This window comes from Galeopterus variegatus, unplaced genomic scaffold (assembly GCF_000696425.1).
Source record: "Galeopterus variegatus unplaced genomic scaffold, G_variegatus-3.0.2 Scaffold8, whole genome shotgun sequence".
NCBI classification, from domain to species: domain Eukaryota; kingdom Metazoa; phylum Chordata; class Mammalia; order Dermoptera; family Cynocephalidae; genus Galeopterus; species Galeopterus variegatus.
The window spans coordinates 127,939-145,732 of NW_007726119.1; the positions used below are offsets into that span (position 1 = coordinate 127,939).

Consider the following 17,794-nt stretch of genomic DNA (forward strand, 5'->3'; position numbering starts at 1 on the left):
CTCTGAAGCCCAGTTTTTCCACCTGAAGAACTGGGTGAGTAAAACACATGACTGCATTGTCTTTTCCAGCTCTAAATTCCTGTAATTTCATTTCTAGTGCTATTACAGAAAGTCACAGCATCTCTTATGTCTCAGATCGTATGCCCCCTATGTTTATGAACACGTGAGGACACAAAGAAAGAGGCTGAATGTGGGAAAAGTATTCAGGAAATGGGGACAAGACAACATTTTTAAATAGGGGAAGTTGCTGTGACTTTTCTGGTTTCACCTCTACAGTGTGGTTTTTTGGATACCGTCTATCCCCAAACCTTTTCACCGTATAATTACTACCCACCTCCCTGCACACTCTTCAATAATGGAATCTGAATGTCTGCTAAACAAAATCTGTGATCTTCAAATATGTTCTTTCAATAATGTATATTCCTCAGTAGGTCTGGAACATGGGGAATGTGTGATATCTTCAGTGCACAGGCTAACATCTGAGACAGGATGTGTTCATTGAGGGTCTTCAAGGATGAACCACAGGAAAGGTACCCAGAAGTAAAGATGAAAAGGTGTTTAAACAGAAGGGAGAGATACAGAAACAACCAGTGTTTTGGTTGCCATGAGGCCCAAAGAGTTAGGGAAAGCCAGAAAATAAATCACTGAGTGCTGAAGGCCATGCAAGAAATAGCCTGGCTGTAGCTTTTGCTCATTGCCTTAGCAGGGGCATTTATTTTATTTTATTTTTTTTGGCTTTTTTCGTGTCCGGCAACAGATCGCAACCCACAGTGTCGCGCCCGTACCGGACCGGGACCGGCAACGGGATCGCAACCCTCGGTGTTGCTCCCGCACCTCGCTCAGCCAGTGAGCGGCCGGTCTGTATGTGGGATCCGAACCCTCGGCGGGAGCGCCTCCGCGCTCCCAAGCAGCGCACTGTAGCAGTGCACCACTGGGCCAGCCCAGCAGGGGCATTTTTTAAGCTCTGTGGAAGAAGTGCCTGCTGAAAGGCTGCTAAAAGACAGGGAGGCTTAAGCCCAGGGGTCCCAAATTCAAATATATAGGGATAAATAAATAAACAAAATTAAATATACATGTGAGCCTTTATGTAAACTGTAGAAAATTCAGTGGCACCGGCTAAATGTTGATAAGATTCTAGATGCTATGGGCCAAATGTGTCCCCCAAAAGTTCATGTGTTGGAGACTTGATCCTCACTGTAACAGTGTGAAGAAAGTTGGAAATCAGATTATGACATTTGAAAGGTGGGACCTTTGAGCGATGATTGGATCATGAGGACTGTGCCCTCATGAACAGATTAATCCATTCATCAAGTATTGCTTTATCATGGGTGTGGACTAGTGGCTTTATAAGGAGCACAAGAGAGCTCTTGCTTCTCGCCATGTGACACGCTGCATAGCTGTAGAGTGTCACCACTAGGAAGGTCCTCACCAGATGCACCACCTGGACTGTGGACTTCCCAGCATCTGGAACTGTAAGAAATAAATTTTGTTTCTTTAGACATTACCCAGTTTCAGGTATTCTGTTATGAGCAATAGAAAATGGACTAATATACTAGAGAAACAGATAAAGCACAGAAGTGGGACATTTTTTAGAGTGCCATGAGAGAAATAATCGATGAATGAAGACCAAACATTACTGAAAACTTGCCTCCTCAAATACCATAGATGGATTAGAATTAAGTGAACATCGGAACATCCGTTAACACAGGCACGGCATGAAGTTAAGAACACCTTGCCCCTCCCCCTCAACTCTTCTCCCACGTTCTGTGATCCCAAACCACCTGAGCAGCAAACTGCTGCAAACAAAAGATAACAGCAGATCCTGGGGTGTTCATCTGGAGGCATCTGTGTCCTCCCTTCCCTTGTTAAAGCTGCCATTTTTCCTCAAGTACCACAGAGATGCATTCATGTTTTGCCACCGCACCTCTCATTTCTAGCTTGCGTGTGTTTGTTCTGTGCAAGACACTATTCTAAGTGCATCTTCTCAGTTACTCCTTCCATCAGCCCTGTAAGGTATGCCTGTCACTTATTCCATTTCACAGATGGTGAAACTGAGGTAAGAGTGGTTAATTACTTTCTCAAGGTCACCACAATAATATGATCCAAACCCTGGGGCCATTTCTTCAAACCACTGTGCTTCAAGCAAACTCTACTGCAAAGGAGCCATCTGCTCATACCAAGTGCACTACAACAAATAGCATAAACTCATATGCATTCAGAGATTTAAAAGTTACTATTTTTTAAAATAAATATAATCAAGATTTAATAAGAGTTAATTTCACTATTATTATTCACATGTAAATGATTTTCTGAGACATGGTCATAGCAAACATTATTTTGAGTTTTGAATTATTTCTAAAGTAAGTAATTTTGACTTTGTAATGCATTCTCATGACAGGTATACATATACCACCATTACAGCCCATATATTATATAAAAGATTTTTTTTACTGCTAAGTATAAATGTTAAGGACATCAACATCATTACATTACTTCCTCCATTTTTCTTTTTCTCCTTTCTATGTAATCATAATTTATAATACTTACATTATATTCTGTAAATTCTACAGGTATATTAGCTTTGTTCTTATAGCAAATAGACACTAAAGACTAGACTCATGAATAGTCACTCTTTATTTGCTAAATGTCTTCAATAAGATTTCATATAAAATATAGTCTCTGAGTTCTTATCTCTTCAAAAGTATGTAAAACGAGTTTAATCCATCTTTTCCCTAAGGAATTTGTAAGTGACTTGTCATTATATCCTAGAGTTCAATATTGGTATGAAGTTTCAGGCCCCCCGATACTCCCTGTACAGCTGAGTGGATCATTTTTTTCCTGGATGCCCAATGGATGTTTTCTTTAGTTTTGAATTCCAACATCTTTACTAATATATGTCTCAGTGTTGATTGTTCTGTGTTAATATACTGGGAAAGCTGTACCCTTTTAATCTGTATATTCTGTGTTTTTTTCCCCCACAATGTTTTTTATGTTATATATCTTGAATATTTTTTCAGTTTTAAATGTACCTCAGGGAACAGTTTTATAGATATGGTGCTGCCTTAGATTGAATGTCCCCCCAAAACTTGACTCCCACTGTGACAGTGTTACGAGGGTGAGAAATGCTGTAGTGGTAGTTGAAAGATGGGACCTTGAAGAAGTTATTGGTTTGTGAGGACTGTACCCTCGTGAATAGATGATCCATTCTTGGAATAGTGAGTATGGCTCTGAGGGTTTTAAAAGGAGAGTGCCTGGGTAATCTATCTCTCCGCTCTGTCATTTTCTGCCATGTGAGACCCCTGCATTGCTGTAAAGCCACCACCAAAGAAGACCCTCACCAGATGTGTTCCCTGGGCTTTGGACTTCCTAGCCTATGAAACTGTAAATAAATTTCACTTTCTTACAAATTACCCAGTTTTGTGTATTTTGTTATAAGCAACAGAAACAGACTAATACAGATGCTGACTCTTTTTGATTATTATGCACCTTTGAAATCAACTTTTATAGGACCAGATGTTTGTCACTGTTTCATGTAGGGAAGGGGTGGGGTAATGTTGTGAGATAGTGTAATGCTAACCCCTCAAAATTCATGTTGGAATCCTACCACCAAGTTGATGGTAATAGGAAGTGAGGCTTTTGGGAGGTGATGATGCCATGAGGGCAGAGCATTCTTGAATGGGATTAGTGCCTTATAAAAGAGACCCGGGAAAGACCTTCTGCTCTTCTACCACATAAGGACACAGAAGACAGTGTCTGTGAACCTGGACGCCACCCAGTCTATGCTATTTTGTTATAACAGCCAGAACAGTCTAAGACAGATAGAAATGAAGCCTTTTTATAAGAAAGGGTGTGTGTGTGTGTGTGTTGTGTTGTGTTGTGTTAATTCAGTGGTTCACAACTCTGCATGTACATACATTACAATCAGCTGGAGTGCTTTTTAAAACCATCTATGCCTTGGATCACTCTAAGATTATGATTTAATTAACCTGGGTATGGTGCTTGGGAATTGGTGTGTTTTATTTTTTATTTATTTATTTATTTAATTTTTATTTTTTCCTTTTTGTCTTTTTATGTGTCCGGAAATGGATCGCAACCCTCAGTGTCGCGCCCGTACCGGACCGGGACCGGCAACGGGATCGCAACCCTCAGTGTTGCGCCCGCACCTCGCTCACCCAGTGAGTGGGAACCGGTCTGTATGTGGGATCCGAACCCTCAGCGGGAGCGCCGCCACGCTCCCAAGCGGCGCACTGTAGCAGTGCGCCACCGGGCCGGCCCCATGATTTTCGTATAACTTTGGTGTGTTTTAAAAGGCTTCCGAAGTCATCCTAAGGTATAGTCAGATTTGAAAACCTTTAGATTAGCCTTCACCTCATCCTAGTCAGCCCAGGTCTGCAGTGCTGGGGCCCCTCACAATGGAGTCTATCTCCTCTACTCTATCTCTCTACTAAATGCTTGCAGGGCCTCTACTTTGCAATGCCACATGGAGCCCCCAAAATCTCCCATAGTCAGCCTAACACTGAATCCTTGACTCCCATAGAGGACTGTTTTGCTCCTCCAAGGACATCCATTATTTTAGAATATTGGTATCCTGTTGGCTCTGTCTGACATCCACAGTAGCCAGAAACTTTTCAGGAAGTTTTCCGTAGCATACCTAGTCCTCGAATGTTCTGATTTACAGTTATAGCTTTTTCAGAGTTCTTCAACATGGTAATTGCATTTGTGTTTCTCAGTCCCTTTGATGTTTGGATGATGTCAGGGAGACAAAGAGAAAAAGATGTCTTTACTCTGCAGTCTTACAACACACGCTCTTTGTAATTTTTTGTACTTAATGACTCTGGCTTTTCATATGTCGGTGAGTTTTACAACATCAACAATATTATATTTTAATGAGACATAAAGCTGTTTATAAATGAAATTTTACAAATGAGTTGCAATTCAATGTATTGCATGGTAATTTGATTAGCAAGTAAAGGAAATGTGTTTCTTTTAAGTTAATCATGATTACTTATATATACAAGTATATTTGCCAAATTTGTATATACAACTAAGTACCTAATTATGTTTTAAATTCAACTGCATGCATAAAGACATAACCACATATGTCTAATAAAATAACTTCTCCTCCTAATTTTGGGAAAATTTTGTCTTTTGTTTCCATAAGAACTTTAAAAGTAACCTCCCAAAATAGTGCAGTTTGTATATATAGAGAGATATATAATATCAGAAAGTAGCTATCCATTTCAATCTAAACTATAGTGACCATTTAAAAAGTGTTTTTATTAAAGTACAAAGTCAATATTTCATTTTCTAGCCATGGGTGATACAATGATGATGAATTCAATCATCACTTGAGAAAAGGAAGCAGACTAAATTAAGCTTGTAGAGAAAGAAAAGTCATGAGGAACCTGAATACTGCCAATAAAAACAGACAAAATCAGGGGAAAGAACAACTAGAAAACAACCTAATTCTCTATTGTGGCTCTATGTGTAATACAGACATGACTGGTTACCCATGAATTCAAAAGGACATGCACCGTGTTCGGTCCAGGCCCATTAGTAAATATTTATGGAGGGTGCCCCATGAGCCAGGCATTACGCTGGGCCCTGGAGAAACGAAGACGAAAAGTTGCACTTCCTATTTTCAAAGAGCTTAAATCCTTGGGAGAAAAATGTGCAAATCAACAGTACAGCTAGAATAGGATAATTGCTTTACGAAAGCAATTTCTGGTAATTTGTATCTCATGAATATTCATAATAAATAAATAAATAAATAAATAAATAAATAAATAAATAAATAAATAAATAAAATTGCTTTGGGGGGCCTACTGCCCCCAGGGCAATTCCCTCCTAGAACTGGGCCTCTTGAGCCAACACATTTTATAAGGAGACTTTCTCTCTCAAAGGGAGATTGTACCCTATATTAGTCGAACCCACTGTAAGTCACAGTGAGAAAGATGAATCAACTTGAATATAACATAACATTTTGAATTTAGGCACAATTGCTGCATTTAAAATGGTCAGGGTGTGATTTGCTTTAGCAATATGACTTAAAAGGACTGGAGGATTTTGTGTGCAAGGGTAGCCTAGCCATTTGAGTACTGGCTGCTCTGTATAGGAGACAGGGCTACACCCAGTTAGCTCCTAAAAGAAAGAGCTGCAGGTGCTGATAAACCACACATCCTAGTCATGTCCAGCTGGTAGGACTGCTGGAGCTTGTTCCTTGCAGCCTACCGAATCTGCATATCTTGTCTCCCATACCACATCTGTGACTTCCTGCTCATGCCTGAAAGTCATTGGTAGAAACCATAAGAGGCCTCTGTACTTTTGAGACAGAGTGAAGACTTTCAGATTGATTACAATGTCATATAAGTTTAAGAGAGCACAACTTCATACCCGTTGACTTCTAGATTTTTGCCAAATAGGAAACAATATCTTTGGTCAAAAGAGATAGAAGAATATCTTCTAACTAATGCTGGAAATACAACATGAGGGCATATTAAAATAAAAAATAAAATTTTAAATGTTATTTGCAAAATTGACTTTTAAAAAACTAATACTGTCTATTTGTGCTTTTCACCCCACATTCAATACTATATTCTGTCTAAAAGCTGCAACTAGGTGGTTTAGTTCATAAATCAAAGTATTCCTCAATCAATGCAAGAACTTTACTTATTCTCTCTGAAATTCCAATACGCAGCCAAGAGTTCATTATACCATACTGGAGCTGCTATGGACTGAAGGCCAGGGTGGAAACTGGTTTAGCAGTCACTTTTTCTGTTGTGGGAAGGCCAATTGGCTAGGTTTGCAGCGGTTGTCACCCGGGGATAATAGGTACTGATGGTCATCCCTGACTGTGGAATTCCCATTGTATAGTTGCCCATTGAGATGCGAAACCATGTCAGGAAATAGATTTAGCTTCCAAAAGAGTACAACCACCATCCTGTTACATATAAAATTATTTTTCTCTTAGGCCCTGTGTAAAGGCATCTAGAACTCTCTTAAATTTACCTGGGCCTCGTAACTCAAGAAAAAATTAGTTTTTTTTTTTTTTTTGTCCTTTTTGAGACCGGCTGCACCACGCTCAGCCAGTGAGCGCTATGAGCGCACTGGTCATCCCTATATAGGATCTGAACCCGCGGCAGGAGGGCTGCTGCGCTCCCAGAGCCGCACTCTCCCGAGTGCGCCACGGGCTCGGCCCAGAAAAAATTAGTTTTTAAAAAAATGATTCCAGTAACAATTCTCAAAGCATAAAATATTTGTTTAGAATTCCGTGTTTTTTGCTTTAATAATAAAACATGTGCAACTTGCATGGAATGATAACAAATACAATGATGTCAACTAAATGGCAGATGCTAACATGTTTCATTATGTGTGTAATGGCACATGTCAGGACTTAATAGGGCAAGCCAAGAAGAAATGTAAACATTTGAGCACATTCTATTTATGTATGAGCATTTCCTATACATCTATTACATAGCCAATGCTTATTCCTTAAGCATGTCATTAGCTGTCTTCTGTTTCAGGAGAATTTTCAGCTCTCACACACCCATGAATGCCTAGCATTACAGTTTTTAAGACTTGCCTTGCCTAGTACATATAGTTACATGTGGAAGGAAACCAAGTCCTGTTTATCTTTGAGTCAACAACCCCTGAACCTTGTTTAACTTTGAGTCTACAACCGTTGAACCTTGTTAAAAACAAATATTTTTAAATGCTAAAATAGTCTAAAATGAGAGATCTTTAACACTATACAGATATTGCTGAATATACACAGACACAGTCTGTATGCTCCAGACTGTAGGGTAGAATATATTATAATATAGGCATAGAACTAAAATTTATGATTGTTCTATACTATTGCCAATTATAAGATTAAATACCAATAATACAATTATCCTCTAAATTTCATAAACATCATAAAATAGAAACTGAAAACATGTTTTACCAGTAAGACAGACCTATCTCATTAAAGCCACTGTAGCCCAGCTCTTGCCTGCTAAGTCCCAGATCTTCGAGGTCCATGCATTTAAATCCTGGTGGGCACTGGTAGCCTTCTTCTAGCTCTGGTGAGCAGTGTGTATCTGGAATAGCTAAACTATTCCAGGTTACATTCCTGTGAACAACACATGAAAGTGTCAGACAATTTCAACAATTGTAAATATGTCAATTAAAATGGATAAGGTAATCACTCTTCATTAATAACAGCTGCATATGGCCACAGATTCAAGTTTTGTGCTTCATGAATGGTATTTATAATATTAATGACATGTTACACATTCTCAAATGATATCTGCTGATTCATCCCCATAATACTTCCTTATAGGAATATGTATGAAAACTAAGAACCAGATAAGCATAGGAAGGAATTTTCCCACTGATTTGCAAAAACCCTTTACTTGTCTGGGGATTCCTTGTTATCTGCAAAATCCTTGCCCTACGTGGGCACTGATTTTATTTCTCCACTTCTAAGAAATGTTAAGTGATACAGTAATTTTCTGGAAGGTACAAATACAATGAGACTCATAAATGATACTTGGCCTGCTACTGTGCTGAACTCTTTTATCACCTCTAAGAGTTTTTTAATAGATGATTTGGGCTGTTCGATATATAAGATCATGTCATCTGCAAACAGGGACAGTTTGACTTCATCCTTTCCAATCAGGATGCCCTTTATTTCCTTCTCGTTTCTGATTGCTCTGGCTAATACTTCCAATACTGTGTTGAATAGGAGTGGTGAGAGTGGGCATCCTTGTCTGGTTCCTGTTCTTAAAGGAAAAGCTTTCAGTTTTTCCCCATTCAGGATGATATTGGCGGTGGGTTTATTATATATGGCTTTGATTATGTTGAGATACTTTCCATCTATACCTAATTTATAAAGGGTCTTTGTCATGAATGAGTGTTGGATCTTATCAAATGCTTTTTCGGCATCAATAGAGATGATCATATGGTCCTTGTGTTTGATTTTATTAATATGATGGATCACATTTATTGATTTGCGTATGTTGAACCAACCTTGCTTCCCTGGGATGAATCCCACTTGATCATGGTGAATGATCTTACATATGTGCTGTTGTATTCTGTTTGCTAATATTTTATTGAGGATTTTTGCATCAATATTCATCAAGGATATCAGCCTGTAGTTTTCTTTCTTGGTTATATCTTTACCTGGTTTTGGTATCAGGATGATGTTTGCTTCATAGAATGTGTTTGGAAGCTTTGCTTCTGCTTCAATCTTTTGGAATAGTTTGTAAAGAATCGGTGTCATTTCCTCTTTGAATGTTTGGTAAAATTCTGCTGAGAATCCATCTGGTCCCGGGCTTTTCTTTGTTGGGAGCTTTCTGATAACAGCTTCAATCTCCTTTATTGTTACTGGCCTGTTCAGGTTTTCTATATCTTCTTGATTTAATTTTGGAAGCTTGTGTGAGTCCAGAAATTTATCCATTTCCTCCAGATTTTCGAACTTGTTGGCATATAGCTGTTTATAGTAGTCTCGGATGATTCCTTGTATTTCATTTGGGTCAGTTGTAATATCACCTTTTTCATTTCTAATTTTTGTTATTTGAATCTTCTCTCTTCTTTTTTTTGTTAGCCATACTAGTGGTTTGTCGATTTTATTTATCTTTTCAAAAAACCAACTTTTTGATTCGTTGATCTTTTGTATTGTTTTTTGGGTTTCAATTTCATTAAGTTCTGCTCTGATCTTGATGATTTCTTTCCTTCTGCTAACGTTAGGATTGGATTGTTCTTGTTTTTCTAGTTCTTTAAGGCGCATTATTAGATTGTTCACTTGCCAGCTTTCCATTTTTCTGAAGTAGGCATTTAATGCAATAAATTTCCCCCTAAGTACTGCCTTTGCTGTATCCCACAAGTTTTGGTATGATGTATCATTATTTTCATTAGTGATACTTGGCCTTCTGCTGTGTTGGCACATGTGTAGTTTAGAAAGGAAATCAATTAAGAAGAAATTGGAGGGACTAAAGTTATTACACTGGAAAGAGAGAGATTACGATATCTTATGTGGATGGCAACATGGCCCTTTTTTATCTTTCTTAAGGATGGACTGGAGATTGAGCTGATGTAAAAGGATGGAGTTATGCAATGGCTTTTCTGATGGCGAGTCCAGGCAGTTATTGGCATGGTTAACTCTCATTCTGGGCTGACCTCAAAAGTGGGCCCCAAATAGCTGCTCTCTGAGGTAATTCATGTGGATTGTGTGGGGACCAAAGTTGAGGCTAGATGATCTCATGAGCCTTTTAAATCCATGATTTTGTTATTTTTGTTAGAGTCATTTCCCACTACATCAATGACTCCAGAAAATTCCTACATGGGAACCAACCTTAGTCTCCTCAGCTTATGGCCAAATTGAGGCACACTTGTTGGGTGACATTTTTTTTCCTTAACACCATCTTATATTCAGAATTGGCTGCTTCCTTCCCTTTATATAATATGTTTTCTCTAGAGTCTGATGCTTAACTGTGCAATCCCTTAGCTGCTTGTGGCGACCACACATACACACATGGTTTCACACACACACACACACACACATGCATGCACACACAATGCCTGGTGATACCAGGCCCAGTTCTTAGTCATAAACAAAGCTCTGGAAGCCTCATGCACATTTCAGGTACCCTATGCTTACTCCTTCAGGGTTCTGACCTCCATTAGCTGCAAGCAAGCTAGTTTGTTGACACTTCTCAGGGAATAAGTGATTAAATCATTGCTCCCTCTAGTTACATTTTAAGCTGGTCCTTTAAATTCCATATGCAAAACCCAAAGGAAAGGCTCTAATTGGGGAAATTACCACTTGGGTGGGTCAGAAAGATATGATTTTAGCAGACATGCCACTCATTTCTCTTCAGGTTGCATTCTTATATGTAGATCAAGTGGTCCATCTTTGCTTGAGTTTAATTTGCCTCTGTGATTCAGCTGTGGTGCCTACAACATTACAGTAAAATAACAAGGATCTGGGCTTCAGAGGCTCAGAGTGAGGCATTCTGAGTTTGATCCCAGCTCTGCCCTTTACTGATTGGAATAAGATTCTAAGCATTACTAAGCTCGGTTTTCCCTCTTAAAACAGGGAGAGTAATCATAATTAAAAGTGACACTCATGTAAGTATTAAGTAAAATAAACCAAGTAATGCACTTTGCATAGCACTTAACATGTTGCTGCTACTCAACAAATGTTTATTATAAATGTTTATTAATCATAAATATGTGTATATGTATAAATACAAATAATAAAATACGGCATAAATCCTGGCATGTAAAAAACACAATAATAAAGAATTGTCAAAAGAAGAAAAGAAATTTTGGCATTGATACTGAAAGGATTTTTGTTTATAGAATCATGCAGCTGTAAGATATTTTATAGATCACCTAATTCTTCAGCTATACTGGAAGGTAAGGGGAACTTCAGAAAGGGAAAAGTTTACTAGCCCATCAAAATTAATTTTTGTGTTTTTCATTTCAAATACTTTTTTAAAAAGCAGCAATGTCTGAAAAATCCATCTGTCTACATGAGAAAGTTTCAGAAAACATCACCTTTTAGGAGATGAAAATGGACTACGGAGCCAGTTTGCCTGGGTGTGAATTCTGGCTCAGCCACTTACTACATGTGTGACTTACACTACCTGTGCCTCAGTTTCCTCATTTGTGAGATAGTATCAAAATGCCTACCTCATAGGGCTGGGCTGAAAATGTAATGTTTTACATCTGTAAAGCACATAAAATGGGTAGTTGGTACACAGAAAGTGGTAGGTGTTACGTATCGTTATTGCTGGTTTAGATTCGTAGGCTGCCAACACTGAGACTCGAGCCCTGGTGTGTGCTGCCTCAGTTGCCTCATTTCTAAAACGAGGACAGTAACTGCACATACTTTGTTGGGCTTTTTAATGATTCAATGAGCTAATGCACAACAATCAGGGAAGCCCAGGGAATAAGTTAATCACAGTAATTAACTATTATGATTATGTGTTCGTTAATTTATAAATATTAGAATGTTTTTTCCTTTTTGATTCCATTTGCTTTCTATTTCACATGAGTGCTGAATCTCACTTTAAGCACAAGCCCCAATAGCCAAAGAGTTTATTTTGCAGTCTTTTGGCTTCAGAGGCAGCAGATTTGAAACATTTTTGACAATATTGAGCTATTAGCAAATGCTTATAAGAGATACATTTATTAGGAGATTAATTGCTCTGGAACACATATATTCAAAACTACATGGCAATTGCCATTTTTTAAAAAACTGAAACAAACATCAAGAGTTTGAGAGTATACACCTGTTTTTTATCTTAGTTTCATTTTCTCAGTTAGCAACAATCTTCCAGATATTTTATTTGCTAATGTTAATTATTTTCTTGTTCATTTTATCTAGGCGGGCCCAACCTAATCATATGAGTCCCTAACGGTGGAAACTCTCCTGGCTGTGATTAGAAAGAGCTGTGACTATGGAAAAGGACACAGAAAGATGCAACTCTGCTGATTTGCTGATGCTGGTTTTGTCCATATCTCTCAGGCCATTCTGCTTTTTTAACTCTTCCTTCTGTAATTGACCTTTAGTACCAACTTACTCCGAGCTTGGGCCTTGGCCTTCCTTTTTCTTTTTTTTTTTTTTTCAGGATACCTCTCACTATGCAATCTCATTTTATCAGTTGGAGGCCTTTAGAGAAAGTACTGAAGTCTCCCAAAGAGGAAGGAATTCTACTTCCAGACTGTCCTTGGACCCAAGCCTGCAATGTCAATTCCTGCTGAAATTTCCAGCCTGTCAGCCTGCCCTGAAGATTTTGGTCTTGCCAGCTTCCACAATTCCCTGAGCCAATTCCTTAAAATAAATATCTTTATATAAATACCTTTATATCTTTATATATGCATATATATATCATATATATATAAATGTAAATGAAGATATATATATCTTTTCAGCTAATTCAATAAAATATATATACATACACACAGATATAAATTTTGTTGGGTCTGTTTCTCTGAAGAACCCAGATTAATACATAGTAGATGCTTAATAATTATTTCCTAAATAAATGAATGAATGTATATTTCCGCCATTATTTAAATCTATAGCAAATATATTTTTTATTGATTCATTTATTTATTTATAAAGTAACAGAAAAAACCTTCAAGTGGATTCTGTTGTTTTTATGCATTTTTAAAACTGTGATATCTACAAATTGGCACTAATTTTTAATATTTTAAATTTCTGGTTTGAAGTAGTTTCCACGTTTCAAAATGAGTACTGGAATCCCTCAGAACCATTAATTGTTTTTCAAAAGGCTATATATATATTTTAATTCTTAACAGAATATCCTATTTACAAATAACATTATGTAGGAGTTTGAGATCTAAGAAAATGTGATCTGAGCTTGCTGCTAAAATTATTTATAATAACGGTCCCAAACAATATCTTGGGATTTTAGAGTTCTATGGTTTTAAGTTAATCATTACTCCTAATGGCACTGAACATAGAGCTGTATATTGGAACACAGGAATTATCTCAGTTCAGTGATTAACCAACTCAATTGCTTTGGGCAATTCACTTTAACCATTTAAGCCTCAGTTTCCTCATATGCAAAATGAAAAACTTTCCAGCTATTTAAAAACCAGCTCCTAGAACAATCTCATCACATTTTCATATACAAGAAAAGGGAAACAGAGTGAAACCAAGCGCCCCATAATCCAACATATGCCTCATTACATACAGTCCTCATCCATCTGCAAGACTCACCAACACCAAGTGCAATAGCTTGAAACCTCATGTTCAAATTATTTTCTTCATCACTTACAACATCACCTTTCTTTACTGATATCAAACTACTGCCAGTGTTTGTTGCAATGCATTTAATGTTGGCCTTTTGCAATTACTGTCACTAATGAACAAAACAATGCTTATGATTATTTATCCTCTTTTCAGAAATTATTCTCCTATATTCTTAGTGGGGCCACTTTATTTCATTTGAATGTCTGTTCATTCAAAATATTGATTTTGGCAAGTCTACCCTATGCCACACAGCAAGTGAGATGACCGAGAAGATATTTCTAACTCAGAGACTTTACTGCTCAGTGTGAGAGACCGAATAGAAAAGGAATGACCACAGAAAAGCATGATGAATGCTTTCGGAGCTGTCCATATGCTCATGGTGTTACTGAGGCACAAAGTAGAAACACCATGGACGACTATGGGTGGCAGACGGTGGGTCCGGGAAATGCCTTCCAGTGCAGGTGTTGCCTGGAGTGCCTATGATTTTTTTATTTTTTAAATTTTTTTTTCCTTTTTGTCTTTTATCGTGACTGGCAATGGATCACAACCCTCAGTGTCGTGCCCGTACTGGACCGGGACCGGCAACGGGATTGCAACCCTCAGTGTTGCGGCCGGTCTGTATGTGGGATCTGAACCCTCGGCGGGAGCACCGCCGCGCTCCCAAGCGGCGCACTGTAGCAGTGCGCCACCGGGCTGGCCCTGGAGTGCCTATTATTAAAGGTCCAATAGGCACTCGTTTTAGCGATAGAACATGCAACGCAGCATTCAAAGTGAACATGTCAAAGGCTACGCATGGTGGTGGGGGATGGGGAGAGAGAGTGGGGCAGAGACAGACAGAGCGAAAGCTTCCACCCTTTCACAAATAGGCACAGGTGTGCAGTGTTTCCTCAGGGGTGCCATGCAGAACAAGTGCTGCCATACAAAAACAATTTTTAAATGACACTGTCAGAGATTTATGGAAAAAGACAAAGATTTGTGCATCCCCCAGGTTGACACAGTGTGAGTGATGTAGCAAGTGACCATAATCTGTCCCTAATTTGTAAGGAAGGCCAAAAAGGTCAAAAACCACTAACTTAGAAAAGAGGTTATTACTAAATTTACTTGCTAGATTTTCACAAAACATATCTGTGAAGGGAATACATAGAAGCAATTTTGTTTAAATTTTTACTATTTTTTTTCCTTGAAGAACTGAAGACAAGCAGGAACACGGTGACTTCTCCCTAGCCTAATTTGATCCATTTGTTGTAGAAGACATTCACAGAAGCCAAGCTACTACATATTTCTGAGGTTGGCATTCTGTGAAATTGTCAATGATGCAAAGAAGGAAGTACATAGCACAATCAATTCACACTCAAGAGATGACACTATACAATTTAAGAGCATTTTGTTATATATGGCATCAGTAATGTTTCTTTTCTATTTATATTGTATGCTATAGGAAGAAATTACGAATAGAACACAATTCTAACTAAATCCACGGAGAAAATTACCCACACACAAAGTCTTTTGCACACCAGAAAATAATAAATATGGGCTTTAATACCTTCGTGGTGCTTTTCTCACTCTCAGTGGCAGACACGAAAACCAGGTTCCTTGTTTTGCAAAAAACTGACCTGTGAGTTCACAGGTTTTCCGGTCATGGCATGTGCATACAGAGAACTTGCTCTGGTTGTTACCTACATCTCAGGTTCATTTCAGAGATTCCAGGATTTATTAAAAACTCTTATGAATTGGCCTGGCTAGATATAATGCTGCATGCTTCGGAAAACTAATCCCACCCAGGGAAACAAGGGTATTAGGTGCAAAGATAAATTATTTGTTGATATTCTGAAAACTTTTTAATGACTCTGCCTGGATTTTTAGTGGAACTGCAAAACAAGATAAATGGTCTGAGGCAGAAAATAATATTGACATCATACCTCTTTTTTTTTTATACATAAGTTAATCTGGCACATTTTCTAGGAAATAATTTCTCTCTATTGTTAAACTTTTTGTTTTTGTTTTCTTTCTTTTTAAAGTTGTTTAATTGTCATGTATTGATTGTACATAGTTACAGGGTACAGAGTTATATTTCAATACATGTATACAATGCGTGATAATCAAATCAGGGTAATTAGCATATTCATCATCACAAAAATTTATCCTTTGTGATGAGAACATTTGTGCTCCTTTCTTCTAGCCATTTGAGAGCATGCCATAAATTATTGTTAATTACAGATACATAGCACTACTGTAGACCACTAGAACTTATTTTTCCTATCTAGCTGTAATTTTGTATCCATTACCTAACCTGTCCCTATCCACCCTGCCCTCCAGCCTCTAGTAACCACAGTTCTTCAACTGAGTATTTTAATATGATTTATTTACTCCTTCATCCATTCCTGAATGGCTTGGTAGGCATAGCTATAAAGAACTGTATACATCATGCATAAAAAGGGTAAAAGTAAATTTTTTTTCAAATATTGTGACTAGGAAATTTAAATGAAAATACATGATTTTATTTTTTTTTAAGTATTTTAAATAGTTATCTTGTTATATCTAAAGTTTTTTAAAAATTATATATTTTCCCCACATTTCCTCCCTTAATTACATCACTTATTACTTTGCCAATAAGGATAAGGGACAGGAGCTGGGAAACTACAGTTGAGAAAGGACCAGGCAATGATAAGTACATGAATATATTCGAAATAGTAACAGAAAAGTAAAACATCAGAACACAGAAGTTGCACTGATTAGCTCCAAACTGGAAATGTGAAAGTGTTCTAAAGTTATAAGACAGTCTCCGACTATCATCAACATTTCAAATCTGGGCCATGAGCTTCTCAGGCAGCACCTCTTCTCCCTTTGCTTTAGGAACTGGAGACCCAGGGTGAGAAGTTACATGCAAAAAGAGTCTGTTGACATAATGGGAAAAAGGCACCACAATTTGGGGCCAAGCATATAGTACTTCGGTGGGTAATTCAGCCAATTAATTAACGTGTGGCAAGGAGCTATTTCTTCCTCTTTCTAATAAGGATTATGACACCTAATCTATGAGATCACATTATGAATTAGCAATTATGAATATAAAGCACCATTTACACATTAGGAGCTCAAAATATATGCATGTTTATTGGATGTGGTTAGATTGAGTCGTATGGCTGGAAAGAAGCAATTTTTCCTACTTCGATAGGCTTCCAAAGCCCCTGGCCCCAGCCACCTTCAACCACGAAGTACACTTGCCCAATTCATTTGGTAGAAAAAAAAAACATGTAAGAGTCACTGAATGAATAAAATTGAGATGGTTGCCCTGCAATTCCCAGAGCACATGGACAAACCTGCTTCTTTGCAAGAATGACAAGAGGCTCTAATTACCTCCAGAGATTCTCAGACATTTCTAGGAAAATAGCCTTAAGGGAAGAGGAAACTCAAGTTACCTCCAGGCAGAGCCATAAGCAGTTACTAGAAGCATAATATTTCCTCCCAGACTCAAGATCTGTCTTTTAAAAAGCCATGCAATTTTGTGTTCTCTTTGGGAATTTTAAAGCAAAACTAAAATTTTAAATGACTGATTGCTAAACCTTGCCAATTCTGAGAATCTAAGCCCTACCTGTAAACAAATCCATGGATGTAGCTTGGATCAGTAGATTTACAAAGTTCACCAGGCGATTTTCTCTACTAAAGAGATCTCATCCTAGAAATTAATTTTCAAACGATACTGGTGGAGCTGCTATAGTCATTGCATGTTATTATGGTTTCTATCATGGGGAAAAGCAGGCTGGTCAGGTGGAACCTAAGATATCAAAATGATACTTTACATTATCATATAAAAGTTTGATTTTACCGGTGGCCCTGGTGGTTCACATTTTGGAGACTGATATGCGGAACAAATATGGAGTACTAAAATTATATTACATGGGGCCGGTCCGGTGGCGCACTGGATAGTGCGCCGCTTGGGAAGCGCAGCGGCGCTCCCGCCCGAGGGTTCGGATCCCACATACAGGCCGGTTCCCGCTCACTGGCTGAGCGAGGCGCGGGAGCAAC

General features: G+C 38.1%; 1 protein-coding gene across 1 annotated transcript in view; it reads right to left on the reverse strand.

The window, feature by feature from the left end:
- NALCN (sodium leak channel, non-selective) overlaps positions 1 to 17,794 on the reverse strand; it is a gene marked incomplete at its 3' end in the record, with an annotated part of 169,820 nt that overhangs the window by 124,749 nt on the left and 27,277 nt on the right. The window contains exon 6 of the mRNA XM_008583606.1: positions 7,959 to 8,113. Within this exon, the coding sequence (XP_008581828.1) occupies positions 7,959 to 8,113 (155 nt within the window). The remainder of the gene's footprint in view (positions 1 to 7,958; positions 8,114 to 17,794) is intronic.